This window comes from Takifugu rubripes, unplaced genomic scaffold (genome assembly GCF_901000725.2).
Source record: "Takifugu rubripes unplaced genomic scaffold, fTakRub1.2, whole genome shotgun sequence".
In the NCBI taxonomy this organism is placed as follows: Eukaryota; Metazoa; Chordata; class Actinopteri; order Tetraodontiformes; family Tetraodontidae; genus Takifugu; species Takifugu rubripes.
In genome coordinates this window covers 304,961-332,460 of record NW_021821635.1, presented here as the reverse complement: position 1 = coordinate 332,460, position 27,500 = coordinate 304,961, and the positions used below count along the sequence as shown (strand labels likewise).

General features: G+C 51.4%; 1 protein-coding gene and 1 pseudogene across 2 annotated transcripts in view; one reads left to right on the top strand and one right to left on the bottom strand.

The window, feature by feature from the left end:
* LOC101074838 (choline transporter-like protein 1) overlaps positions 1–1,636 on the bottom strand; it is a 10,884-nt pseudogene extending 9,248 nt beyond the window's left edge.
* Positions 1,637–3,883: 2,247 nt separating this feature from the next.
* Positions 3,884–27,500, top strand: part of LOC105418367 (ATP-binding cassette sub-family A member 1-like) — a 33,545-nt gene continuing 9,928 nt past the window's right edge. The window contains exons 1-34 of one of the 2 annotated variants that reach the window (XM_029832168.1): positions 3,884–4,043; positions 6,124–6,227; positions 6,944–7,037; positions 8,959–9,100; positions 9,343–9,461; positions 12,553–12,674; positions 12,773–12,976; positions 14,712–14,801; positions 15,430–15,670; positions 15,795–15,934; positions 16,011–16,127; positions 16,278–16,472; positions 16,563–16,768; positions 17,216–17,392; positions 17,500–17,722; positions 17,878–18,099; positions 18,186–18,390; positions 18,512–18,619; positions 18,719–18,893; positions 21,385–21,516; positions 22,775–23,052; positions 23,131–23,351; positions 23,499–23,574; positions 23,642–23,892; positions 24,031–24,082; positions 24,563–24,688; positions 24,774–24,922; positions 25,945–26,069; positions 26,145–26,243; positions 26,328–26,517; positions 26,602–26,696; positions 26,764–26,796; positions 27,241–27,346; positions 27,417–27,491. In XM_029832168.1, coding sequence (XP_029688028.1) covers positions 6,162–6,227; positions 6,944–7,037; positions 8,959–9,100; positions 9,343–9,461; positions 12,553–12,674; positions 12,773–12,976; positions 14,712–14,801; positions 15,430–15,670; positions 15,795–15,934; positions 16,011–16,127; positions 16,278–16,472; positions 16,563–16,768; positions 17,216–17,392; positions 17,500–17,722; positions 17,878–18,099; positions 18,186–18,390; positions 18,512–18,619; positions 18,719–18,893; positions 21,385–21,516; positions 22,775–23,052; positions 23,131–23,351; positions 23,499–23,574; positions 23,642–23,892; positions 24,031–24,082; positions 24,563–24,688; positions 24,774–24,922; positions 25,945–26,069; positions 26,145–26,243; positions 26,328–26,517; positions 26,602–26,696; positions 26,764–26,796; positions 27,241–27,346; positions 27,417–27,491 — 4,854 coding nt within the window. In that variant the 5' untranslated portion in view covers positions 3,884–4,043; positions 6,124–6,161. Of the gene's footprint in view, positions 4,044–6,123; positions 6,228–6,943; positions 7,038–8,958; positions 9,101–9,342; positions 9,462–12,552; positions 12,675–12,772; positions 12,977–14,711; positions 14,802–15,429; positions 15,671–15,794; positions 15,935–16,010; positions 16,128–16,277; positions 16,473–16,562; positions 16,769–17,215; positions 17,393–17,499; positions 17,723–17,877; positions 18,100–18,185; positions 18,391–18,511; positions 18,620–18,718; positions 18,894–21,384; positions 21,517–22,774; positions 23,053–23,130; positions 23,352–23,498; positions 23,575–23,641; positions 23,893–24,030; positions 24,083–24,562; positions 24,689–24,770; positions 24,923–25,944; positions 26,070–26,144; positions 26,244–26,327; positions 26,518–26,601; positions 26,697–26,763; positions 26,797–27,240; positions 27,347–27,416; positions 27,492–27,500 lie in introns of both variants that reach the window. The other variant, XM_029832167.1, reaches the window with a different exon arrangement.

The window sequence follows — 27,500 nt, the reverse complement described above, 5'->3', positions numbered from 1 at the left end:
TACATAGCTGAGCTACATAGCTGAGCTACATAGGTCTACAGTCCCATCTGGTCTGCAGTCCCATCTGGTCTGCAGCCCCATCTGGCCTGCAGTCCCATCTGGCCTGCAGTCCCATCTGGCCTGCAGTCCCATCTGGCCTGCAGCCCCATCTGGCCTGCAGTCCCATCTGGCCTGCAGTCCCATCTGGCCTGCAGTCCCATCTGGTCTACATTCCCATCTGGTCTGCAGCCCCATCTGGTCTACAGTCCCATCTGGTCTACAGCCCCATCTGGTCTACAGTCCCATCTGGCCTACAGTCCCATCTGGCCTACAGCCCCATCTGGCCTACAGTCCCATCTGGCCTACAGCCCCATCTGGCCTACAGTCCCATCTGGCCTACAGTCCCATCTGGTCTACAGTCCCATCTGGTCTTTGCTGAGGTTTTATGTGAATAAGTGGGTAAAGTTGTGGGACAACAGTCCGGTCAGTGGTCAGACGAACAGGTCGGCTACACCCTGTGAGAGGTCACAACAGTCCACGTCCTCTCCCCCGAGGACTCAAACCCCCGATCTAGCACCAGCAGCAGACTGGTCTAAACTGTGACATCACAAGCCCGTCCAGTCAGCTGACCTGCAGAGGTGCCTGGGTTGATTCACATTAAAATCAACTGATTGTGATCATCAGTAAATCAGGAAAGTGGCACTGAAAGCTGTGATCCATGGATCCTGAAAGCTGTGATCCATGGATCCTGAAAGCTGTGATCCATGGATCCTGAAAGCTGTGATCCATGGATCCTGAAAGCTGTGATCCATGGATCCTGAAAGCTCCGATCCATGGATCCTGCAGCCCATAAACAGCTGATGTGAGCGGGATCCACCCGATGATGCTCACCATGCCAACGCAGAAGACAGTGAAGAGCAGGAACCAGGGCAGGTCTGTGCAGCTCCGGTCCTCCAGCGGTCTCCATTCTCTCTTTGTCCTCTGAAACACACAAACAAAGATGCCCCAGATGAGCAGCGCCGAACCAGCCGAACCAGCCGAACCAGCCGCTCCGAGGAGCTGGACCCTCCGCAGCTTCACGTCCTCCGCACCAGTAAAAACACAAAGCGGGCCGAACGGTCCGGGAGAAGGCCCTGCTACTCCGCCTGAACACGGGAGCAGCTAATTGGATTACAAAGGTTGCCTCTAATCCCGACTCGGCCTGCTCCATCCCGCGGACCCGTGTCACGATCACGGAGAAGCGAGAGGCCCGCCGGGATGTCATGAAGGACACGGCTGATGGACGAGGACGAGGACGAGGACGAGCGCGTCGGGGGTCGCGGGTCCGGAGCGGGGCGCTCTTACCTCCGCGCTACCGCAGCATCCCATTGCAGTCAGGGTGGACGTGCCCGGAGCTTCACGGAGCTTCACGGAGCTTCGCGGAGCTTCAACTCAGCAGCAGCGGGGTTTGGAGCCAGACGGGCGGGGGAGGACACACGGCCCCGCGCGCATGCACTGAGTGTGGCGCAGCACGCTCCCGGAGCAGAGACGGTCCCGGCGCTCAGAGTGCAGGCTCCGGCCCGCTCAGCATCCCACTGTCCGCTCAGAGCGCACCGAGCGCGGTCCAGCTGCCCAAGACGCGTCCGCCACTTCCTGGTGGGCTGTGAGCCGCTGCGGCCATTCATCTCATTGCGCACGCGCAAAGGAAGCAGGCTCACACGGGCCACCGAGGCGCTGTTTCCCTCTAACGATCAACTCAAACTCGACCAAAGACCAAAGACCACCAACCGATGGAGACGTCTGGTGGATCGAACATCGTCTGTTCGGTTGCATGTTAGCATGTTAGCATGTTAGCAGTCGTTGTTGATGCTGCTGCGGCTCAAATGCAAGAAAACCAGGAGTCTTCATGCAGCCCAGTAGAGGAGCTTCAACGGGGTTAGTTCTGGAGAGCAGAAGAGAACAGCAAACTGCCAACAGCACCTTTATCCTGAAATGGACCTGCTGGGAACCAGGCGGCCGATGAGGGTCCATGATCGGAGGCTCCCGGAGAGTCCTGGACACACCTGGAGGCTCCTGGCTCTTCTGTGTGCAGGGTCAGCAGTGAAGTGGCACCAGCCTGGAGGAGACAGAGCAGCTCTGTTGGGTTGTTGACTGTTGTACCAGGCAACACACTGGGGGGGGGGGGGGGGCGTGTGTCCAGACACACACTGGACAGCTTGTATATGGGGGGTAAATAAGTGTGTGTGTGTGTGTGTCTGAGAGAGAAAGAGAGTGTGGTGTTTGTGTTTGAGTCTGTGTGAGTGTGTGTGTGGGGGGGGGGGGGGGGGGAGTGTGTGAGTGTGTTAGAGAGAGAGAAAGAGAGTGTGTGTGTGTGTGTTTGTGTCTGTGTGAGTGTGTGAGTGAGTGAGTGAGTGAGTGAGTGAGTGAGTGAGACCATCTCAAGGACACCTTGGTCGTGATCCTTGGTTGGTTCAGGATTTCTAATGATGGATGTGATCCTGCCATCAGCAATGTATTGATCCTAACCCTGATTGATTGATTGATTGATTGATTGATTGATTGATTGATTGGTTGGTTGGTCCTAACCCTAAAGGAAAGCTCCAGCAGCCCAGCTCACCTTCCACCCCTGACTGAGCAGCTCCAGGGTCTGATGGCGTCAGAGACAAAAGAGCTTCTGCGTCTCTTCATGCTGCACCTGGGAAGGACCGACCCGACCCGACCCGACCCGACCCGACCCGACCCGAACCGGCGGGACCAGATCCATCACTGCTGTTCTCACCACAATTATGTTAGCAGATATGAATGTTAGAGATGAGCCTGCTCCCAGGTGGGGGGGGGGGGGGGGGGGGGGGCGGAGTCACCTGGGGTCAGGATCAGCTCCTCGTGCTCTCTGACACCTTCGCCTGCCAGTGTCACGTGGTACCAACAACCCCCATCTGATAGTTAGCGGCTGCTACCGCCGCTGTCCAGCAGGGGTCAGTGTAACCCAACAGCAGGGGACAGACAGGCAGGCAGACAGACAGACAGGCAGACAGACAGACAGACTGGCAGACAGGCAGGCAGACAGACAGGCAGACAGACAGACAGACAGACAGGCAGGCAGACAGACAGACAGACAGACAGACAGACAGGCAGGCAGACAGACAGGCAGGCAGACAGACAGGCAGGCAGACAGACAGGCAGACAGACAGATGTTCCAGTTCTCTAACGGCCCCACTAGTTTGAGCAGAGTCAGCAGTTGTTCTAATACTGGTAATACTAGTAATCCGCAGTCACTAATACTCTCTCAGAAACGGTGGATAACATGATCGATTATCGCCTTAAATAAGAATCAATTAGCTGTCAATAACAAGGCGGCTCAGTAATCTGCCGCTCTGTAACATCCAACCTACCAAAGGTCAGAGTTCACCTGCTAAAGTAAAACTTCCCATTATATGAACTCGTTGTCTGAAAGAAAAGTCAAAGAGCCGAAATGATTCCTGAATATTCCCCATTTCCGCCCTCTGATCTCGCCGACCTGAGAAAGGAGACCTTTATTCTGAAGGTCCCACCGGAACCCGCTCCCGCCCCCGCCCCCCGCAGCTTGATTGTCGCGAGTAGATGCTGTGAGACAGGACGGAGGTGCGGAGAGCCGAGGAGGAGAAGGAGCAATAGGAGAGCCGAGGAGCAGAAGGAGCAACAGGAGAGCGAGGAGGAGAAGGAGCAACAGGAGAGCGAGGAGCAGAAGGAGCAACAGGAGAGCGAGGAGGAGAAGGAGCAACAGGAGAGCGAGGAGGAGAAGGAGCAACAGGAGAGCGAGGAGGAGAAGGAGCAACAGGAGAGCGAGGAGGAGAAGGAGCAACAGGAGAGTGAGGAGGAGCAACAGGAGAGCCGAGGAGCAGAAGGAGCAACAGGAGAGCGAGGAGCAGAAGGAGCAACAGGAGAGCCGAGGAGCAGAAGGAGCAACAGGAGAGCGAGGAGGAGAAGGAGCAACAGGAGAGTGAGGAGGAGCAACAGGAGAGCGAGGAGGCGCCGCTCTGGAGGAACGTGGATGAACTTTGCCAGACGTGATTTCAGTGTTTGTTGAAGCTGAAGCGACTAAAGAGGTGAGAAGTTTAACGCGCTTTATTAAGTTCTGGTTCCGACGCACAGGTAAATCTTTCTCAATTTACAAAGTAACTTCCTGCTCACATCAGAATCAGATATGAAGGAAATATATACATGAAAGAAATCACATTTTCAACATGTTTAAGGCACGATTTCACTTTGAAAGCGCTGATGACGTCACTTTCATTCATTAACATTTATTCACCTTTTTTCGATTTATTTCAAGTTCTGGAACCAAAAAAGTCTAAAAGAAGAAGATGAGAACAAAGAGATGAGAGTTAGACAAAAAGCAAAATATCATGTTTATATAAGACAGACAGACAGGTAGACAGACAGGCTGACAGACAGGCTAACAGACAGAGAGACAGACAGACAGACAGACAGGCTGACAGGCAGACAGACAGGCAGACAGGCTAACAGACAGAGAGACAGACAGACAGGTAGACAGACAGACAGACAGACAGGCTAACAGACAGACAGACAGACAGACAGGCTGACAGACAGACAGGCTGACAGGCAGGCTGACAGACAGACAGACAGGTAGACAGACAGCCTGTAGACAGACAGAGAGACAGACAGACAGGCTGACAGACAGAGAGACAGACAGACAGGCAGGCTGACAGACAGACAGGCTAACAGACAGAGAGACAGACAGACAGGCTGACAGGCAGACAGACAGACAGGCTGACAGGCAGGCTGACAGACAGACAGACAGACAGGCTGACAGACAGACAGACAGGCTGACAGACAGACAGGCTGACAGACAGACAGGCAGGCAGGTAGACAGACAGGCTGACAGACAGGCTAACAGACAGAGAGACAGACAGACAGGCAGGCTGACAGACAGGCTAACAGACAGACAGACAGACAGGCAGACAGGCTGACAGACAGACAGGCTGACAGACAGAGAGACAGACAGGCAGGCTGACAGACAGACAGACAGACAGACAGGCTGACAGACAGACAGGCTGACAGACAGACAGGCTGACAGACAGAGAGACAGACAGACAGGCTGACAGACAGACAGACAGACAGACAGGCTGACAGACAGACAGGCTGACAGACAGACAGGCTGACAGACAGACAGGCAGGCTGACAGACAGGCAGGCAGGCTGACAGACATACAGACAGGCTGACAGACAGACAGGCAGGCTGACAGACAGGCAGGCAGGCTGACAGACAGACAGACAGACAGACAGGCTGACAGACAGACAGGCAGGCTGACAGACAGGCAGGCAGGCTGACAGACAGACAGGCTGACAGACAGACAGGCAGGCTGACAGACAGGCAGGCAGGCTGACAGACAGACAGACAGACAGACAGACAGACAGACAGACAGGCTGACAGACAGACAGACAGACAGGCAGACAGACAGACAGACAGACAGACAGACAGACAGACAGGCTGACAGACAGACAGACAGACAGGCAGGCTGACAGACAGACAGACAGACAGACAGGCAGGCTGACAGACAGACAGACAGGCTGACAGACAGGCTGACAGACAGACAGACAGACAGACAGACAGACAGACAGGCAGGCTGACAGACAGACAGACAGACAGACAGGCAGGCTGACAGACAGGCAGGCAGGCTGACAGACAGACAGACAGACAGACAGACAGGCAGGCTGACAGACAGACAGACAGGCTGACAGACAGGCTAACAGACAGACAGACAGACAGACAGGCAGACAGGCTGACAGACAGACAGGCTGACAGACAGACAGGCTGACAGACAGACAGACAGGCAGGCTGACAGACAGGCAGGCAGGTAGACAGACAGGCTGACAGACAGGCAGGCTGACAGACAGGTCGTGATGACTAGTGGTGCTCTACAGATCAGAACTCATTGATTGATTGAGGGAACATCTGTAATCACATCTGGACATGTGATCTCATCGGTTCTGTAAGGTTCTGACCCGTTTCTAAGGTTGTTGTGTGTTCTGGAACATGTTTATTGTCATGTAACCTGTCATGTTTCCACGGGGTGACGGAGCAGAAGGGGGGAGTCTAGTGTGGGATGTGACCTTTGACCCGTCACCTTTGACCCCGGCTGACACGTTCGTGTGTTTGATCCAGACTTGGACCATTGGAGCCGGGACGGAGCTGCAGCCAGGATGTCCGTGTGGACCCAGCTGAGCCTGCTGCTGTGGAAGAACTTCACCTCCAGGCGCCGACAGACGGTCAGTAATCCCTCTGGTGATCCACTGGGATCCGATCCTGATCCACTGGGATCTGATCCTGATCTACTGGGATCTGATCCTGATCCACTGGGATCCGATCCTGATACACTGGGATCTGATCCTGATCTACTGGGATCCGATCCTGATCCACTGGGATCCGATCCTGATACACTGGGATCCGATCCTGATCTACTGGGATCCGATCCTGATCTACTGGGATCCGATCCTGATCCACTCGGATCCAATCCTGATACACTGGGATCCGATCCTGATCCACTGGGATCCGATCCTGACACACTGGGATCTGATCCACTGGGATCCGATCCTGATCCACTGAGATCCGATCCTGATCTACTGGGATCCGATCCTGATCCACTGAGATCCGATCCTGATCCACTGGGATCCGATCCTGATCTACTGAGATCCGATCCTGATCCACTGCTTTCACCCAATCAGACCAGGGTTGGTTGATCACAGGTGGTCCTGAATGGTTCCCAGGTGATCTGACCTTGAAAACTCCTTCCTGCAGATCACTTCCTGCCTCCCTTCTGTTGGTCCTCAGTAGATTCAGTGGATCCTTCCTGTTCTCCTGTCTATGCACGCTCACCTGTGTCCGCCTTTGGTGATCCACAGAGATCCGTGTGGTTCCACAGGGATCTGTAGAGATCTCTCAGTAAGTGAAGCATGATGCCGATGACTTCCTGTCTGTGTTCCAGCTCCAGCTGCTGGCCGAGATCATCTGGCCCCTGCTCATCTTCTTCATCCTCATCACCGTGCGCCTCAGCTACCCCCCCTACGAGCAGCACGAGTGTAAGTTCAGCAACTCTTGGATCACCAGGGGATCCAGTGTTCGCTCCTCATCAGCAGATGGGTTCTGAGATGGTTTCTGGTCTTGGTCCTGATCTCCTGATCTGGCTGGCTGCTTGTTGGTGACCAAGGTGCATGCTGGGAGTAGATCCCACTAAAGTTGTGGCTACTCGTCAGCTGCAGCGCGTCAGTGTGAAGATCCAGTAACTGCTGATCAGGAGTTGTGATTAGTTCCTGCTGAGCTGTCAGTCCATTATCAGAAGCTCTGAAGGTCACGGCTCCATAAATCAATCATTCATTTATGTAGTGCAGATAACAGGAAGCTAAGCTAACCACCTGACCCAGAAGCAGATCTCAGGGTTCCTGTAGAGGCCTGTGGGCCATCATCCTGCCTCTGCTCTGATCTCCACCTTCTGCAGCGCTGGAATGTTCATCTGTGAATCACCAGCAGGTTCAAACACGTCTCACGTGGTTCAGCTCTGAACCTTCACGCATGAAGATCAGCAGCAGCCCATAATATGGTGGAGGAAGGAAAACCTGATGGAAAAGACTGCTCCCAGATCTGCCTGCCTGTCTGCCTGTCTGTCTGTCTGTCTGCCTGCCTGTCTGCCTGCCTGTCTGCCTGTCTGCCTGCCTGCCTGCCTGCCTGCCTGCCTGTCTGCCTGCCTGTCTGCCTGCCTGCCTGTCTGCCTGTCTGCCTGTCTGTCTGTCTGCCTGCCTGCCTGTCTGCCTGCCTGCCTGTCTGCCTGCCTGTCTGCCTGCCTGCCTGTCTGCCTGTCTGCCTGTCTGTCTGCCTGCCTGCCTGCCTGTCTGTCTGCCTGCCTGTCTGCCTGCCTGTCTGCCTGCCTGTCTGCCTGCCTGTCTGCCTGTCTGTCTGCCTCCCTGTCTGCCTGTCTGTCTGTCTGTCTGCCTGCCTGTCTGCCTGTCTGTCTGTCTGTCTGTCTGTCTGTCTGTCTGTCTGCCTGCCTGTCTGCCTGTCTGTCTGTCTGTCTGTCTGTCTGTCTGCCTGTCTGTCTGTCTGTCTGTCTGTCTGTCTGCCTGCCTCCCTGCCTGTCTGCCTGTCTGCCTGTCTGTCTGTCTGCCTGCCTGTCTGCCTGTCTGCCTGCCTGCCTGTCTGCCTGCCTGTCTGCCTGTCTGCCTGCCTGCCTGCCTGCCTGCCTGTCTGCCTGTCTGCCTGTCTGCCTGCCTGTCTGCCTGTTTTAGTCCTGATTGCTGTATTGATCTGTGTTTCAGTGCTTAATTAGAGAAAGTGGGTGGAGCCTCTGCTGAGTGTCAATGAAAGGCGCTTCTCCTCCTTATCTTATCAGTCTGGATTAGAGCGAGCCCATCTGACAGTGTCACAGTCCTAAAGGTTCCTGATAGCAGCTTCTTCAGCCTGGCCGTGTTGGTGCGGGGGGGTAAAGGTTCTCAGATGATAATAATCCAGTGGGAGCTTATCTACCTGTTCACATCAACATATGGATGGTTTGTTCCAACACAGTGGGGAGATAAACGGTCGACATCTTCAGATGAACTCTGGCAGTCCACGTGTCCCCGTCCTGATCGTCCTGATCGTCCCTCAGAGCAGGCGGGAAACACCAGTAGACCCTCAGAGTCAGAGAGTTTTATACGCCTTTGAACGATCAGAAAGCCCATGTGTTAGCATCCCACGTACGCTCAGCAGCTTAGCTAATGCTAAAGGAGCACAATCACCTGGAACAATCACAAGTACCTGGAACCAGATTCATTCCTCAGGTTCCCTGACTTGTTGCTGAATGAGGAACCCAGTAGACCTCCTGAGCTCCTCCCAGTTCACACCAATCCGTGTGCTTTTTCCCCATTTCTGTGCCATAAATATAAGAATCTATAGCATAGCGATGTCTAAACCTGTTGAGAAAGATCGTAGATCCCTTCCTATTTGCAGATGTGTTCTTCCTTCCTGTAGGCCATTTCCCCAACAAGGCCATGCCGTCGGCTGGAACGCTGCCCTGGCTGCAGGGGATCCTCTGCAACGCTAACAACCCCTGCTTTAGAAGCCCCACGCCTGGGGAGTCTCCTGGTGTCGTTGGGAACTTTAATGACTCAATGTGAGTAAAAAACAGACTCTTTGCTTTGGAATTCTCCTGTGATCAGAGCCCAAGCAGCACGGAGGCACCATGGGGGCTTCAGGGGGCCTAGACCCTAAAGGGGCGTTGATGAGCCCCCTCACCCATAGTGGTCTGGGCCAAGGCCAGGGATGGTCCACCGTTCCACCGTTCTGTCTTTTGTTCATGTTTCCCTTCAGACGTAATCAGGTTTTGGTCGGTTTGCTTCTCTGTTGTTTGCTCAGAATCTCTCGCCTCTTCTCGGACGTCAAGAAGATTCTTCTGTACAGTCAGAACGATAAAAACCTGGACGGGTTCAAGGAGCTGTCCCGGGCGCTGCAGCTGCTGCAGGACCGTCGCTCAGGTAGGAGGCGTGCCGCCACATCTTGGCGTCTTTGACTGCAGGGAAACCTGAGAAGATGTTCTCCAGCCTCCCACCACACAAAGAATTTCTTCCTTTGTCTCATGTTTTCTGTTTTTGTGTCTGCGGGGGCTGTTTTGGTCCCAGGCCTGCTGTAACCTGCCAGCCCCTCCCACTGCCGCTCGGCCTCCCTGCGCAGGGGGAAAGAGGGCGTGTCCTCAGGTGTTCTCACCTGGTGAGAGTTCAGTGAGCACAGCCTCAGCAGGCGATGCTCAGCACAGCCTCATCTCAGCACGCCACACTGGCGGCGGCGTGCTGAGCGTCACCGGGTTCAAGAGTCGGACTGCAGCTGAACAAACACCCAGAGAGACACCAGGACACGTCCCGATGTTCCGAGGACAGTCAGCAAGGGGACATTGATGACTGAGGTCTGATCTAATCAGACAATCAGTCAGAAAATCATCATATGGTTGATTCAAAGATTGTTTATTTGTTTGTTTTTTAAACCAGTCAGGCGTGCTTCCATAACCTTTGTAAAGCTGTTGGTTGGCGGTCAGACGCAGACGTCTGCTGTGACCCGTGATGGCGCTGCCTGCTGATTGGCTGAGAGTCATGCAGCGAGAGCTTGTTGAAGCAGAAACGTGGCTCTGTGGGGAACTTCCTCATTTAACCAATCACATCAGTCTGGAACGGTGCGCTCAGACAGCCCAGCGTGTCCCCTGACCTGTCCCGGGTTCACTCTGTCCCTAAAACATAGAACATGACTCAGCAGTTTTACTGGCAGTGGTCACTCTCTAAGATCCCAGCGGCTGAATCAAGAAATGGAAGCATCAGTAAGAAATAGATGATGAACTGATGACATCACTTCCTCCTGCAGAGTGTCAACATCTGGGCAGAAACGTATCCTGTGTTAGTCACTTCATTCACATGGAAACTGGAGTGTAAGTAAGTTAGTGTTACTGTTAGGGTTAGAGCTAGGGTTAGGGTCAGGGTTCAGGGCTAGGGCTCAGGTTCAGGGTTAGGGTTAGGGGCAGGGTTAAGTTCAGGGCTAGGGTTCAGGGTTAGAGCTAGGGTTAGGGTCAGGGTTAGGGTTCAGGGCTAGGGTTCAGGGTTAGGGTTAGGGGCAGGGTTAAGTTCAGGGCTAGGTTTCAGGGTTCAGGGCTATGGTTCAGGGCTAGGGTTCATGGTTAGGGCTAGGGTTCAGGGTCAGGGTTAGGGTCAGGGTTCAGGGTCAGGGTGCGACTGATATCGGTGCTCCGTATCCGACCGAGACACCCAGCTAATGAGATGGAAAACCGAGGCGCTCTGGCAAGTTTACGCCTTGATCGGACTTCAACGCAACAACACGTGCTCCTGATCCACAACCTCCATGCTGGTTATGACCCCGGAAATAAACCATCCAAGAAAGCTGCCGTTGGCATGCGGCGTTCTTGTCTGCCCCTCAGAATCAACATGACCACGAGGGAGAGCGAGCTGACCTGTACGATAAGTGACGCCTACATTACGTAGGTGTAACAAAGCTGCCGGATTCTCCAGCTTCCTGTTGATAGCAATGCTCCAGCTGTCTCATGTTACCCAATAGGTCAAGCAGAAAGGGGCCGTATTAACCTGCTGAGAGATGTATATCGCCCCCTAGTGTTGCGGAGGACCTCTCCCCATCAGCTATTCAAGTGTGATTGTGTAGAACAGGGGTGGGGAACCCCCGGCCTCCGGGCCGTATACGGCCTACGAGACCATTTCTACCGGCCGGCAACGCAATAAGATTTTTATATTTTATATGTGCACTTATACAGTGGGACCGTTCGCTAAACTCCGCGAGCTGCGAGTAGCAGCGGTAGCGTATTTTTGCCTTTCGTATCCTGAAATTTCTTTCGTAACGAGGAAATATTTTCCCGTTTTCTGAGATAAAACAGACGGTTATGTTATGTCCGAGTCAAGGTCAGGGTCAGTGAACACAGCATGTGATGTACGTAGTGGGCTGGACTGATTGACATGGACGAAAAATGCCTAGCGAAACACGCTAAACTCGACAAATTGAAAGGACAGATGAGTTTGGATAAAATTAACGCTCTTCGCCGGAGTTTGGAGGCTCAACAAGCAGCTTTCACACGACCGTGTACCGACAGAGAGAATATTACGCGTGCAAGTTTTGTGGTGAGTGAATTAATAGCCACGAAGCTGAAACCTCACGCCGAAGGAGAGTTCGTGAACGCGCCTCGTAGCCGCCGCTGAGGCGCTCGCGCCGGACAAAGTAAAATTGTTTCAAAGCATGAATTTTTTTTCGTGAATAACTATTGAACTGAGACATATATTGTTATGATTCCAGTGGCTATCGGTATGTTTTTTATGGTCAAGGAATCTAAATATGTAGTCAAAGTATATGTGGGACTAATATTTATGGTGGAAATCACAATATGCCAGGAATTGTTGCGCTTGGCGGAGGTCTGCGCTCTCCGAGTGCTTTCTAGTTGTTATTATTATTGTCTTTATCTTTCTTTTTCATTTATTTTCTTGATTATCTTGTTGTATTGCAGTTTTTGTGAGTAGAGGCCTCAAACAGGCCCTTACGGGTCTCTTGCCTCAACTCTGCACCATGACCATGAAAACATATTTTACTTGTTTGTCATTTTATTCTATTTTTTTTGGTGATTTTATATGCATGTGTGCTAAATAAATAATTCAAACTCAAATGCAGCAATCATGAGACTTAGTAACACAGTGGTTATAGACTTTTTTTTGCATCCCTATGTGTTCATAATAGTATGGCCCTCGGAGGACTTTATAAAAATTGAAATGGCCCTCGATATGAAAAAGGTTCCCCACCCCTGGTGTAGAATGTTTAAACTTGCACATCTGCGTGTGTGTGTGTGTGTGTGTGTGTGTGTGTGTGTGTTGCCTGCACATGTTGTCACTTGTATGCAGTGAGAATCTTTGTCCTGATGTTTCCGCCCGTGCTTGTGGTCAAGCCACACCCCCTCCCAGTTAAATGTCAGCAGTGTGCCACACCTGGACAGGTGCTGCACAGGACACAGGAACTGTGAGTCAGGCTTCAGGTGATTGATGTCAGCTGCTCTTGTCTCCATCTCTCCCTCAGGCTTCAAGCTAAAGCACTTCCTGCGAGACAACGAAACCCTGTCAAGCTTCCTGCGGAGGAACGTCTCCTTTCCTGAGGACGCCATTCAGCAGATCAGAGAGGCCGACATCAACCTGGGGAAGGTTAGCGGCCGTCTGCCCCTGCACACTGTGGACACTGGACCATAGCAACCACAATTCCAAGGAAACTTCTGACTTTTCTCTCCTGCCCACCACCTCAGGTTCTCCTCAGAGGTTTTGGAGTTCACCTGAGGGACATGTGTCCCAGGAAGGGGGGGCAGCAGACACTGGAGGACTTTGTGACGATCTCAGATCTACAGACGTCTGTGCTGGTGCAGGAAGTACTGTGTCACGCCCCTCCCGCCTGGTTAAACCTTGCCGAAGAACACTTCCTGCTGAACCTGGACTTCTTCAAGCCCATCCAGGTAAAATCATACCTGACTTTAACGTCTGATAATGTCCCAATAACCCTATAGAGAAAGTTTTTTGTGTCTTCTCCATGGTTTTCTCATAAACAAATGTAAAACCAGGTGAAAGAACTTCAGCAGTTCTTGCTCACAACCAGGAGAAAAACAAGGCGAAGCAGGAATCTTCTTGTCCAGTGACTCTCTGCCTCCACCTCAAATGATACTGCAGAGGAGCAAATATGCTAATGAGCTTTATACTGACGGGAATCTTGGATTTCATGTGATTTGGTGAAGAACCTCCAGATGTTGATCTGTGTTTGGTAGACCTCAGGAGCTCAGAGGCACTTTGACCTTTGGACTGCCCTAACCCTAACCCTAGCCCCTAGCCCCTAGCCCCTAACCCTAACCCTAGCCCCTAACCCTAACCCTAGCCCTAACCCCTAACCCTAGCCCTAACCCTAGCCCTAGCCCCTAACCCCTAACCCTAACCCTAGCCCCTAACCCTAACCCTAACCTCAGGAGCTCAGAGGCACTTTGACCTTTGGACTGCCCTAACCCTAACCCCTAACCCTAACCCTAACCCTAACCCCTAACCCTAGCCCCTAACCCTAACCCTAGCCCCTAACCCTAACCCTAGCCCCTAACCCTAACCCTAACCCTAGCCCCTAACCCTAGCCCCTAACCCTAACCCTAGCCCCTAACCCTAGCCCCTAACCCTAGCCCCTAACCCTAACCCCTAACCCTAACCCTAGCCCCTAACCCTAACCCTAACTCTAGCCCCTAACCCTAACCCTAACCCTAACCCTAACCCTAGCCCCTAACCCCTAACCCTAACCCTAACCCCTAACCCTAACCCTAACCCCTAACCCTAGCCCCTAACCCTAGCCCTAGCCCCTAACCCAACCCCAACCCTAACCCAACCCTAACCCTAACCCCTAACTCTAACCCTAACCCCTAACCCTAACCAGTGACCTTCATATCACTACCCTTTGGAGCTCAGTGGAACTGTGCAAATCCAGACTGAGGTTAGCAGGTTGTGCTGCACATACCAAGGAGATGTCCTGTTCCTGCTGCTCTCCAAAGAACCTTCTTGGTCAGATCTTTACAGGCTGAGGCTTTATACATCAGCTCCACATGTTCCCAAGAGGAAGTGAGACAAACTCACTCCCAATAGTTGACATTAGTTGGAGCATCTGGATTCCTACAGCGGAGGAGAAGCCTCAGCTGCACCAGCTGCTCTAACCTGCATGAAGGTGACCACCTACAGAAGATGCTGGCGATGGAGACAGAGATGTGACACTGATGGTCAGAGCTGCCACACCCCCCAACATCTGAGATCTCCAGAACAGCCCTGGACAGATGATCCCAGATGATCTACATGATGATCCCAGATGATCTACATGATGATCCCAGGAAGTGTAGTGATCGGTGTCTCTGCTTTAGCAGCTCAACTCTCGGGTCAAAGCAGGAGAAGCTTATTTCAGTGATGGTCTTCAGCCTCTGTTGGAGTCTGATCAAAGGGAAAACTCTTCCCTTTGATCAGAGTTAACAGTAAAAACTTGATGATTTTAGAGTTAAAGTCCTCCTGAAGGAATGTTCAAATAATTAAAGTTCAAATCTTTTCACCACTGATGCTGAACTCCTCCCACGTGTGTGTGTGTGTGTGGGTGTGTGTGTGAGTGAGGGTGTGTGTCTGTCTGTCTGTGTGTGTGTGTGTGTGCTCCCTAACAACTCGTGTCCTTTTCTGTCCCAGAGAGACGTCAGGTCAGACCCTGATGCTGTCAGGCAGGTTACCAGGGCAACTAACAACCTTCTGGATAGTCTGGGCTCGCTTGCTGTGGAGGTAAGGTCTTCTACAGGTCTTCTACAGGTCTTCTACAGGTCTACAGGGTCCGTATCGACCCCTCAGTCTCCTCCTGGAGCCGCTGGGACCCTGAGCAGGGTCAGTGTGTGTTTGTCCTCTGCATGTGCAGCTGAACAAAGACTTGAAGTTCTGTGCAGAAACAACAAACAGCGTTTCTGTCCTGCTGAGATCTTCTACTCATGCACATGAGGACTCTCGTGATCATTGTTGCCCAGCCCGAACCCGAACCCTCACCTGGACCTTCTTAACTCAGTAAACCTCACTTTGCTGGTTTACATGTTCCAGGATTACTGGTTTGTTAGAGGTGGTGTGTAACTTCAGATGGTCATTTAAGGAGTGTTGGGGCGTCATTATTGGAAAGACTTCACAACAGTAGGAGTTCTCTCCACCTCAGTGACCTCAATCTGCACGTCAGCAGTTTTGAAGTCAGCTGAGCTCAGCAGAAAGTCGTCATGTTGAAGTCAGCACTTATTTAGTTAACTACAGCCTTCAGTCACCCACTAATAATTAGAAGAAATCACAGTTTTTAAAGCCTAATTATTTTGAAGCCTAATTATCCTGAGCCTCTCTTGTGGATGAGTTGACCTGCTGGGTCTCCTCTCTCTAGTTGGCCAGTATGAAGAGCTGGATTGATCTGAGGAACGAGATCATCTTCCTGACACAAAATGCCACATCATCACCGAGCACCATGTACCAGGCAGTCTCCAGGATTGTGTGTGGTCATCCGGAGGGTGGCGGCCTGCAGATCAAATCCCTGAACTGGTACGAGGACAGCAACTACAAGGCTCTGTTTGGAAACTACAACAGCAGTGAGGAAGAGTCCTCGTTGTTATACGACAACTCGTCCAGTAGGTTCTCACAAACCTCAGGTCCTGGAGCTCCGCTGTGGTGTCCTGTAACCACTAAACCAGAATGTGTGTGTGTGTGTGTGTGTGTGTGTGCGTGCGTGTGTGTGTGTGTGCGTGTGTGCAGCTCCGTACTGCAACAGTCTGGTGAAGAACATGGACTTGAACCCGATGTCCCGGATGATCTGGCAGGCTCTGAAGCCTTTGCTGCTGGGGAAGATCCTGTACACTCCTGACACTCCTGCCACCCAACGGGTCATTCACGAGGTATCAGAAGGAACGTTTCCAGCCCTGGGACCTGCTGCAGGAGGTTTCTAACCAAAGGCCCCTGTGCTGTGTGCAGGTCAACCGGACCTTTCAGGAACTCGGTGTGTTCAGGGACCTGGGGGGCATGTGGGAGGAGATGAGACCTAAAGCGTGGAATTTCATGGAAAACAGTGAGCAGATGGATTTGATCAGGGTAAACAGGCTCCACACACTATCCTTGTTTATCTTTGTTTTCTTTTCTTAAATTTAGGGTGTGAAATTGGGAATAATCAATCAGCTCCATCATTGGATTGGTTTCATTTGTCCAGAGTTAATCAAGTTAATCCCTGATCTGAATCTCCAGACTCTGCTGAAGAACAACATCACCGCTAGCTTCTTCCACGCTCAGCTGAACAACACCGACTGGACGGTTGCTGACGTCTCGAAATTCCTGTCAAAAGAAGCAGAAGACTCCCGGCCAGCAGGGGGCAGCCTGACATGGAGGGACGTGTTTAATGAGACTGACCAGGCCATCATGAGCATCTCCCGCTTCATGGAGGTCAGTGTCAGGGTCAGGGTTAGGGTCAGGTCAGGGTCAGGGTCAGGGTCAGGGTTGACCCGGTCGGCTGATGATGTGTGTGTGTCTCAGTGTGTGAATCTGAACAAACTGGAGCCCGTTCCCAGCGAGGAGACGATGGTCAACGAGTCCATGGTGCTGCTGGAGGACAGGAAGTTCTGGGCCGGCATCGTTTTCACAGATGTGGACACCAACGCCTCCAAGCTCCCCCCCCAACTCAAGTACAAGATCCGTATGGACATCGACAATGTGGAGCGGACAAACAAAATCAAAGACGCGTAAGAACGCACAAACCCACAGCAGGTCATCCAGAACGGTTGCTTAGTAACAACTGTCAACCGGTTTAGACCAGTTACAGCCTGTGAACAAACTCAGCCAGATGTTTTCCTTTCATCATCCTTGTCAAGTCAAGGGTTTGACTGACTGACTGACTGACTGGCTGACTGACTGACTGGCTGACTGACTGACTGGCTGACTGGCTGGCTGGCTGACTGACTGACTGACTGGCTGGCTGGCTGGCTGACTGACTGACTGACTGACTGGCTGGCTGACTGACTGACTGACTGGCTGGCTGGCTGGCTGACTGACTGACTGACTGACTGGCTGGCTGACTGACTGACTGACTGACTGACTGGCTGGCTGACTGACCGACCGGCCGACCGACCGACCACTCCAATTCAACCGACTGACCACAGGCGTGACCCGGCTTGTCTGGTCCCCCTCAGGTACTGGGACCCCGGTCCTCGCGCTGACCCTTTTGAAGACATGCGCTACATCTGGGGCGGGTTCTCTTACCTGCAGGACCTTGTTGAGCACGGCATCATCAGGGCCATGACGGGGACGAAGGAGAAGACAGGAGTTTACATCCAGCAGATGCCGTATCCCTGTTACGTTGATGACATGTGAGCGTGACCCTAACCCTAACCCTAACCCTAACCCTAACCCTAACCCTAACCCAGGGCAGATGTTCACACCCTGACCACGCTCTGACCACCCTCTCCTCTTTTAGTTTCCTCAGGGTAATGAGCCGCTCCATGCCTCTGTTCATGACCTTGGCCTGGATGTACTCCGTAGCCATCATACTGAAGAGCGTGGTGTATGAAAAAGAGGCTCGGCTGAAGGAGACCATGAGGATAATGGGCCTGAATAATGGAATCCTGTGGTGCAGCTGGTTTATCAGCAGCCTGGTTCCTCTACTGATCAGCGCTGGACTGCTGGTGCTGTTGCTCAAGGTGACGCCATCCTGGATCCACACATACTGTATATCCAGCAGCTGCTCACGCTCCGTACTGTTATAGTGACCTAGCCTGTTGGGGTTCAGAGGCACATCCCAGGACCCAGTAAGCTAGTGTGGCTTGGATTACTAAACCTCTGATGTTTCTAACAGACAGGAAACCTGCTGCCCTACAGTGACCCCGGGGTAGTCTTCCTTTTCCTTGGCTCCTATGCTGTGGTCACAATCATGCAGTGCTTCCTGCTCAGTACTGCATTTGCTCGAGCTAATCTGGCAGCAGCCTGTGGTGGAATCATCTACTTTACCCTCTACCTGCCCTATGTCCTCTGTGTCGCCTGGGAGGACTACATTGGCTTTTCATCCAAAGTTTTTGCTGTAAGACCATCAGGCCTTTTGACGTGCACGATGTGGCCTTCTAACAGGCACGATTGAGTCATGTTTTGATCTCACGTGTCCTGCAGAGCCTGTTGTCTCCTGTGGCTTTCGGCTTCGGGTGTGAGTACTTTGCTTTGTTTGAGGAGCAAGGGGTTGGGATTCAGTGGAAGAATCTGGTCTCCAGTCCTCTGGAGGAAGATGACTTCAGCCTCCGTACCGCCATCGGCTTAATGTACTTCGACTCCGTCCTGTACGGAGTCCTCACGTGGTACCTCGAGGCTGTTTTCCCAGGTAAGAGCCACTGGCGGAGACGGTAAACGGTTGAACTGGGAAACTTGAACACAGTTTATTTCCTGTTCACATATGTTCCGTCGGTGAGGTCTGACACAGGTTTTGCTGCTGTGATTCTCAGGTCAGTACGGCATCCCTCGACCCTGGTACTTTCCCTTCACCAAGTCTTACTGGTTTGGAGAGAAAGACAAAACATCCAACAAGATTCCACTGAAAGTCAACACAGAAGGTGAGAAACCCACAACTCAGACACACACAACACAGTTGCTGTCACAGAGGAGGTGAAGCAGACTCTGACCCACAAAGCCCGCCAACCTTCTGGTTCCAGCGGTGTGTATCGAGGAGGAGCCGTCTCACCTAAAACTCGGAGTCTACATCGAAAACCTGGTCAAAGTTTATCGCCATGGAAAGAAGCTGGCTGTGGATGGACTGACACTTGGCTTTTATGAAGGACAGATCACTTCTTTCCTGGGACACAATGGAGCAGGAAAAACCACCACCATGTGAGTACAAAATGGAGTTGGAATAAAAGAAGCTTCTAGACTGGAGGCATCAAGATGGCACCATTGGAAATCATTGGTGCCTCTGCCACCGTGGCCAAACACTTCTGCAGTTGTTCTCCAGTTGTTCTCCAGTTGTTCTGCAGTTGTTCTCCAGTTGTTCTCCAGTTGTTCTCCAGTTGTTCTGCAGTTGTTCTGCAGTTGTTCTCCAGTTGTTCTCCAGTTGTTCTGCAGTTGTTCTGCAGTTGTTCTGCAGTTGTTCTCCAGTTGTTCTCCAGTTGTTCTCCAGTTGTTCTGCAGTTGTTCTGCAGTTGTTCTCCAGTTGTTCTCCAGTTGTTCTGCAGTTGTTCTGCAGTTGTTCTGCAGTTGTTCTCCAGTTGTTCTGCAGTTGTTCTGCAGTTGTTCTCCAGTTGTTCTGCAGTTGTTCTCCAGTTGTTCTCCAGTTGTTCTCCAGTTGTTCTGCAGTTGTTCTGCAGTTGTTCTCCAGTTGTTCTGCAGTTGTTCTCCAGTTGTTCTCCAGTTGTTCTCCAGTTGTTCTCCAGTTGTTCTGCAGTTGTTCTCCAGTTGTTCTGCAGTTGTTCTGCAGTTGTTCTCCAGTTGTTCTCCAGTTGTTCTCCAGTTGTTCTGCAGTTGTTCTCCAGTTGTTCTGCAGTTGTTCTGCAGTTGTTCTGCAGTTGTTCTCCAGTTGTTCTGCAGTTGTTCTCCAGTTGTTCTCCAGTTGTTCTCCAGTTGTTCTGCAGTTGTTCTCCAGTTGTTCTCCAGTTGTTCTCCAGTTGTTCTCCAGTTGTTCTGCAGTTGTTCTCCAGTTGTTCTCCAGTTGTTCTCCAGTTGTTCTCCAGTTGTTCTGCAGTTGTTCTGCAGTTGTTCTCCAGTTGTTCTGCAGTTGTTCTCCAGTTGTTATCCAGTTGTTCTGCAGTTGTTCTCCAGTTGTTCTCCAGTTGTTCTGCAGTTGTTCTCCAGTTGTTCTCCAGTTGTTCTCCAGTTGTTCTCCAGTTGTTATCCAGTTGTTCTCCAGTTGTTCTCCAGTTGTTCTCCAGTTGTCTATGGCTGTTTAGGGCCTCACCAACGTGGACCTTCTCCCTCATTCTCATCAGTCAACCCTAACCCTCTTTATGAGGCCTGAGGCCTGGCTGACAAACCTCTTCTACCAAACCATAGGCTCCTTCGTTCTTCAAGGGCCTGCGGGCTGGAATTCCCTTAGGAATTCTTTGAATCTGATTCATAATATGCAAACAATTACAAATGAACATGCTGAGACACTGACTGGCTCTATGCACATTTCTTGGAGGGACAATTAGTAACTAATGACATTAAACACAACAGAGGCAACAACCATCCACCCATTTTCTGACCTTTTTCCATTTCTAGGTTACTACTAATGTGTAGACAACTTAGTCCCTAGCATGGCAACTCTCACTTTTCTGTTAGTTGACTTCTTTATACAAGCTAATGTGCCACAGCAATGTTCTCGTCTGCATGACGCGGTTCTGACTCTGCCTTGTTCAGCAAGAGGGACACCCTGGCAGAGCGGAAATGAGCAAATGTATGGCAGCCTTGCTCAAACACCTCTTCCTCCATATATACTATATTATAGTGTAGTGTAGTGTAGTGTAGTGTAGTGTAGTATACTATACAGTGGCCAGAGGGGTGCTGCAGTGGCCTGATGGGTGCTGCAGTGGCCAGAGGGGTGCTGCAGTGGCCTGATGGGTGCTGCAGTGGCCTGATGGGTGCTGCAGTGGCCTGATGGGTGCTGCAGTGGCCTGATGGGTGCTGCAGTGGCCTGATGGGTGCTGCAGTGGCCTGATGGGTGCTGCAGTGGCCTGAGGGGTGCTGCAGTGGCCTGATGGGTGCTGCAGTGGCCTGAGGGGTGCTGCAGTGGCCTGATGGGTGCTGCAGTGGCCTGATGGGTGCTGCAGTGGCCAGAGGGGTGCTGCAGTGGCCTGATGGGTGCTGCAGTGGCCTGAGGGGTGCTGCAGTGGCCAGAGGGGTGCTGCAGTGGCCTGAGGGGTGCTGCAGTGGCCTGAGGGGTGCTGCAGTGGCCTGATGGGTGCTGCAGTGGCCTGAGGGGTGCTGCAGTGGCCTGATGGGTGCTGCAGTGGCCTGAGGGGTGCTGCAGTGGCCTGATGGGTGCTGCAGTGGCCTGAGGGGTGCTGCAGTGGCCTGATGGGTGCTGCAGTGGCCTGATGGGTGCTGCAGTGGCCAGAGGGGTGCTGCAGTGGCCAGAGGGGTGCTGCAGTGGCCAGAGGGGTGCTGCAGTGGCCTGATGGGTGCTGCAGTGGCCTGAGGGGTGCTGCAGTGGCCTGAGGGGTGCTGCAGTGGCCTGAGGGGTGCTGCAGTGGCCTGAGGGGTGCTGCAGTGGTGCTATGAGTTTACTGGATGTGTTGTGTCCCTTCAGACCTTGAGGTGCTTTGAAGTCTTCTTAATTTGATGAGCAAGAACCAAACCTGGCCTCGCTCTGCTTTGGTACCCTGGGATCATTGTCCTCTGTCTGCAGGTCCATTCTGACCGGTCTCTTTCCTCCAACCTCCGGCACTGCCTTCATCCTTGGCCGAGACATCCGGGCTGAGCTGAGTGCCATCAGACAGAGTCTGGGCGTCTGTCCACAGCACAATGTTCTCTTCAGCATGTACGTTCTCCAAGTGACTGGATCAATAATACTCTATCGGAGTCCATCTCTGTACAGCCCACCTAGTTTTAGATCAACCTATTTATTTCATTGTTGGTTGATACATGAAGATATGCAGCAAGAAAGAGACACATTTAAGCTAACGCTCACGATAACTTAAGACACTCTGTATGTGTAGGGTGATGCTGCATCACAGCATGTACGGTTGCACGGGTTAGGGTTAGAGGGTTAGGGTTAGGGTTAGGGTTAGAGGGTTAGGGTTAGGGTTAGAGGGTTAGGCTTCGGGTTAGGGTTAGAGGGTTAGGCTTCGGGTTAGGGTTAGAGGGTTAGGGTTAAGGTTAGGGTTGGGTTAGGGTTAGGGGGTTAGGGTTAGAGGGTTAGGGTTAGGTTAGGGTTAGAGGGTTAGGGTTAGGGTTAGAGGGTTAGGGTTAGGTTAGGGTTAGAGGGTTAGGGTTAGGGTTAGGGTTAAGGTTAGGGTTAGGTTAGGGTTAGAGGGTTAGGGGTTAGGGTTAGAGGGTTAGGGTTAGGGTTAGAGGGTTATGGTTAGGGTTAGGGTTGGGTTAGGGTCAGGGTTAGGGTTAGAGGGTTAGGGTTGGGTTAGGGTCAGGGTTAAGGTTAGAGGGTTAGAGGGTTAGGGTTAGGTTAGGGTTGGGTTAGAGGGTTAGGGTTGGGTTAGGGTTGGGTTAGAGGGTTAAGGGTTAGGGTTAGGGTTAGGGTTAGGGTTAGGGTTGGGTCAGGGTCAGGGTTGGGTTAGGGTTAGAGTTGCCTTAGGGTTAAGGTCAGGGTTAGGGTTAGGGTTGCCTGAGGGTCAGGGTTAGGGTTGCCTGAGGGTTAGGTTAGGGTCAGGGTCAGGGTCAGGGTCAGGGTTGGGTTAGGGTTAGGGTTGCCTTAGGGTTAAGGTCAGGGTCAGGGTTAGGGTTGCCTGAGGGTTAGGGTTAGGGTTAGGGTTAGGCTCAGGGTTGCCTGAGGGTTAGGGTCAGGGTTGGGTCAGGGTCAGGGTCAGGGTCAGGGTCAGGGTTAGGGTCAGGGTTAGGGTCAGGGTTGGGTCAGGGTCAGGGTCAGGGTTAGGGTCAGGGTTAGGGTCAGGGTCAGGGTTAGGTTAGGGTACCATAATTAGCTTTTTAATGTAGCAAAAAGGAAACGTGAGGTTCTTCAGTATATTCTGAAGCTGTAAATCTGTTTCTAACTACTGTTGTCATTCCTCCTGAACCTCAGTTTATTGCAGTTTATTAGTCAAGCATGTTTACCCCTGGTACAGGTTAACAGTGGAGGAACACATCTGGTTCTATGGGCGGCTCAAAGGTATGTCTGAGCAGCAGGTGAAGTCTGAGATCCACCAGATCCTGCAGGACACTGGCCTTCCACACAAACGCTCCTCTCGGACCAGCTCTCTGTCTGGTGGCATGCAGAGGAAGCTGTCTGTGGCCCTGGCCTTTGTTGGTGGATCTAAAGTCGTGATCCTGGATGAACCTACAGCTGGGGTTGACCCCTACGCCCGCAGAGGCATTTGGGATCTGCTGCTTCAGTACCGACAAGGTGAGATGTTGGGATTAGTCTGTCACATTGTTCTTTTCACCACTCTGCCTTTAACTTGACTTCCTGTATTGTCTTCAGGTCGAACCATCATCTTGTCCACTCACCACATGGATGAAGCAGACATGTTAGGTGATCGGATTGCCATTATTTCTCATGGGAAGCTCTGCTGTGTGGGCTCATCTCTGTACCTGAAGAACCAACTGGGAACAGGCTATTATCTGACACTTGTCAAGAAAGAACCAGAACCATCACTCAGTTCTTGCAGGAACTCATCCAGCACAGTGTCCTTCACCAAGAAGGTTTCCAGCCTGTTTCTGTTACTCTGTTGTAACTCATCCAGCTCCAATGTGTCTTGACATCTATTGTTTCATGCAGAATTCCTGACCTTGGACTTGATCTTTGTGTGCGGTGTTTCCTTTAGTCGTTCACTCTGCTGTCCTTGTTAGGAGGGGGAGTGTGCCTCAGTGAGCAGCAGCGACGCAGGACTCGGCAGTGAGCACGAGAGTGAAGCTGCTACCGCCGGTCAGATCTCTTTCTGCTGAGGTGCTCACTTTCCAAAAGCTGGTCTGACCAGAGTCTCCTTCCACAGAGCCTGGCCCTGCTGCGTCTGTGTGTGAGGGACCATTTGTGACTCCAGATGTGTCTCTAGTCTCCAGTCTGATCCTGAGCCATGTACCTGCTGCCCGCATGGTGGAGGACCTAGGGCACGAACTGACCTACGTCCTGCCATATCGTGCTGCCAAGGAGGGAGCCTTTGTGGAGCTCTTTAAAGACTTAGACAGGAAGCTGCCTGACCTTGGCATTTCCAGCTATGGAGTGTCTGACACTACCCTAGAAGAGGTGACAGGTTTAAGTTTGCTCAGAAAATACTGTAGAGAACATTCAGAGATCCTCAGATCATTTGTCTTCAGATCTTGGCTTATAATCTAAACTGCAATCAAAGTGGTCTGATAATGAGACAGTGTTTGTGTTCTGTAGATCTTTTTAAAGGTGGCTGAAGATAATGGAGTGGACACTGAAGTGCCCTCAGGTGAGGACTGGCCCCTGCTCTTACATGATCGGTCTTTCCATTTCCTCCTCTCTTTTATCCGTGTCTGGGTCAGACAAGCAGACATTTTGTAGGGTAGCCTATACGGGCCACCTCCGCCGGGTCCTTGGGTCTGTCTCAGGGTCTCCTCCGAACATGACGTGCCAGGAACAGAGACCCTACAGCATCCAAAGGAATCGTATTCTTCCTGACAGTCTTCGGTCTCTGCTTCTTCGAATGCGTCATTTTTATTTAGGAGTATTCGTTTTGATAGAGATGTAACAGAAACAGAAATATTAGACATCCATCTGTTCGTCTTCCAGCTGCTTTATTCTGTGACCTGTTGTTATCAGGCCACTTTTTTGCCCACAGAAAAATGAGCACCCTGAACTTCTGTTTGGAGCACAAAGAACTCTCCTTCCTGAAGGTGAACCCAAATATGTCTGCATGTCTCCCTCAAAACTCCCTCCCTTTTTTATCTAGATGGTACACTTCCTGTTCCGAGGAGGAGGAAGACTCATGCTTTTGGAGGAGGAGACCATCAGAGTTGTCTGAAGCCTTTAACAGAAGACGATAGCAACGATGGCAATGAGTCTGAAGGAGATGCTGGTACAAAACATCCTGTTGTTCTACAACCTTGATAAGACTGACGGTACCAGCTCAGGCTAAAGATAGTCACATGACCTTTCAGCAGAGTGCAGAGACACTGACTGGTTGAAGTGCTCAGAAGGGAAAGGATCCCATCAGGTGACAGGCTGGAGTCTGAGGAGACAGCAGTTTGTGGCTCTGATGTGGAAAAGATTTCTGTACGCCAGGCGCTCCAGGAAGGGCTTCTTCGCTCAGGTATTCCACACAACCTTTCTTTGACTACACAAACACGACCACACATCCAATTGTAAGTGTACGTCTTTATCAACAGTGTATATACTATTAAAGAAAAACTGGATCAGGCATCCCAACAGCTGTTATTCCGCCCCACATGTGTTGCCCGTAGCCTCAGGCTGGGTCTCCAATAAGCCCCTAAACTTCTTTGAGCTTCTCTGAGATGTCCTCTTTAGTTCACAGAGCTCCGTCCGCCCCGTCCATTGGATCCAATTCCAACATGCTTAATAGAGGACATTTTCTTCTTGCCTAACAGTTGTTCTTGTTCAGATCAGTTCAGCCAGAGGTTATGAACCCATGACCACCTGAAGGTTGCACAAATCAGACCAATAAACACCATCACTGATCTACCGAATCTCCACTTTATCTCTAAAGTCAGTCATGTTTTAGATCATCAAAACACACGAACAGCATGTGAGAGACTTCCTGATGAGCTTCTCAGAGCTTCAAATAGGAGACTGCTTTTTATACTGGTTCTGCAGGACCTGGTTAGGGTTAGGGTTAGGGTCAGGGTTAGGGTTAGGGTCAGTGGTGCCTCTGATACAGTTGACTAGAACATCCTGTTACAGTGACTGGAGCAGGTCACTGGGATTAGACTCTGATCAGATTTATTAGATAGATTCCAGTTTGTTTCTCTTCACATAGTAGGGTTAGTAGTGGAGTTCCACAAGGTTCTGGACTTGGACCACTCCTTTCTGTACCTGCCTTCCTGAGGTAACAATATTCAGCTACAGGAATAAATCTTTGTGTAAGTGTGTGTGCGAGTGTGTGTGTGTGTGCGTGGGTGTGTGTGTGTGCATGGGTGTGTGTATGTGCATGGGTGTGTGTGTGAGTGTGTGTGTGTGTGTGTGCGTGGGTGTGTGTGTGTGCATGGGTGTGTGTATGTGCATGGGTGAGTGTGTGTGTGTGCGAGTGTGTGTGTGTGTGCGTGGGTGTGTGTGTGCGTGTGTGTGCACTAATCTCAAAGCTAAATGTGTGTGCAGATCATCCTTCCTGCCGTGTTTGTCTGCATCGCCCTCGTCTTCAGCCTCATCGTCCCACCATTTGGAAAATATCCTAGTCTGGAACTGCAGCCCTGGATGTACGAGGACCAGGTTACCTTCATCAGGTGCCCAGAAGATCTCAGCCTATAGTAAAGCTCCTCGTAAAATGATGAGGAGCTTGACATACTTGTGTGTTTTAGTGATGATGCTCCTTCAGATGTCAACATGCAGAAGCTGCTGAATGCTCTGCTGGATGCTCCAGGGTTAGGGACACGCTGTATGGACGGACATCCCATCCCGTAAGACTAATGCTAATAGGACCTGGGAGCTTTTACAGTTAAAGGTCATGTCCATATCATGTGATCTCTTCTGATGGATCTCAGAGAGGCGCCCTGTACCATGGGCGATGAGGACTGGAACATTCCAGAGGTCCCCGAGAGTGTCCAGCAGCTGCTCAACTCTAAGAACTGGACCATGGAGAACCCGTCTCCAGCCTGTTTCTGCAGCTGTGACAGGAACAAGAAGATGCTGCCAGACTGTCCTGCAGGTGCTGGAGGACTCCCTCCCCCTGAGGTCAGAATGCCAAACAAGGACGGGAGCCTGATTTAAAGGGATCGGTTGGATCTGTGAGATTCATTGAAATAACTTGTTGTTCAGATGAAGCTGAGCGCCACAGACACGCTGCAAAACCTGACCAGAAGAAACGTCTCGGATTACCTGGTCAAAACCTACGCTGAGATTATCGGGAAGAGGTAGGTTGCTCTGCAAAGATCAGGAGGAAAAACTGTCTGAAGACCTAAAACTGTGCTGGTTTCACAGCCTGAAGAACAAAGTGTGGGTGAACGAGTTCAGGTCAGTCGTTTCTCTTCTGCTCTTCTTTGTTGTTGCTGTTGCTGCTGTCTTGTCATGAAGCTTATCGTCAGTGTCACCATTACTAACAATAACGTTATTGCAGGTATATCACTGATGTTGCTGTTGTGTGTATATGTGGCATCTATGCCGTGGATCCCTCATCTGTGGCTGTCCTTCAGGGTTCTGCTCTTACTTTAAAAGGGTTTTTTAGGTTCCTCTTGACCCAGTTGGAGGGTCTGAGGTCAGATGGGGTTCCAAGTGGGCAGGACCAGATAAGGATTCACTTCTGGCTCCGCTGAACATGTAGATCAACTTGCAAATCGGCATCTGTTTTTCCTTTTTAATTTACTGTTAATCTTTTAATTTCATTTTCTTTTCTTTTATGTGTTCAAGGTGAAAGTTATGAAATCCAAAAAATCTAATTCCCTTTGTTTCCCTCTGCAGATATGGAGGCTTCTCATTGGGGGCCAGAAGCACTCAGGTCCTCCCGCCAGCCAATGAGATTGACGATGCAATTGAACGAGTCAGAAAGATCTTTGAGATTAAGGAGGTCCGGAAGAATCTTTAACAGCCACTCAAACGTCAGATTACCTGGATGATTTTATCTTTGAACCTTTCAGGGTGCTGCTGCTGATCGATTCCTCGACACTTTGTCTGGGTTTATCAACGGTTTGGACACCAAAAACAATGTGAAGGTGAGGCTG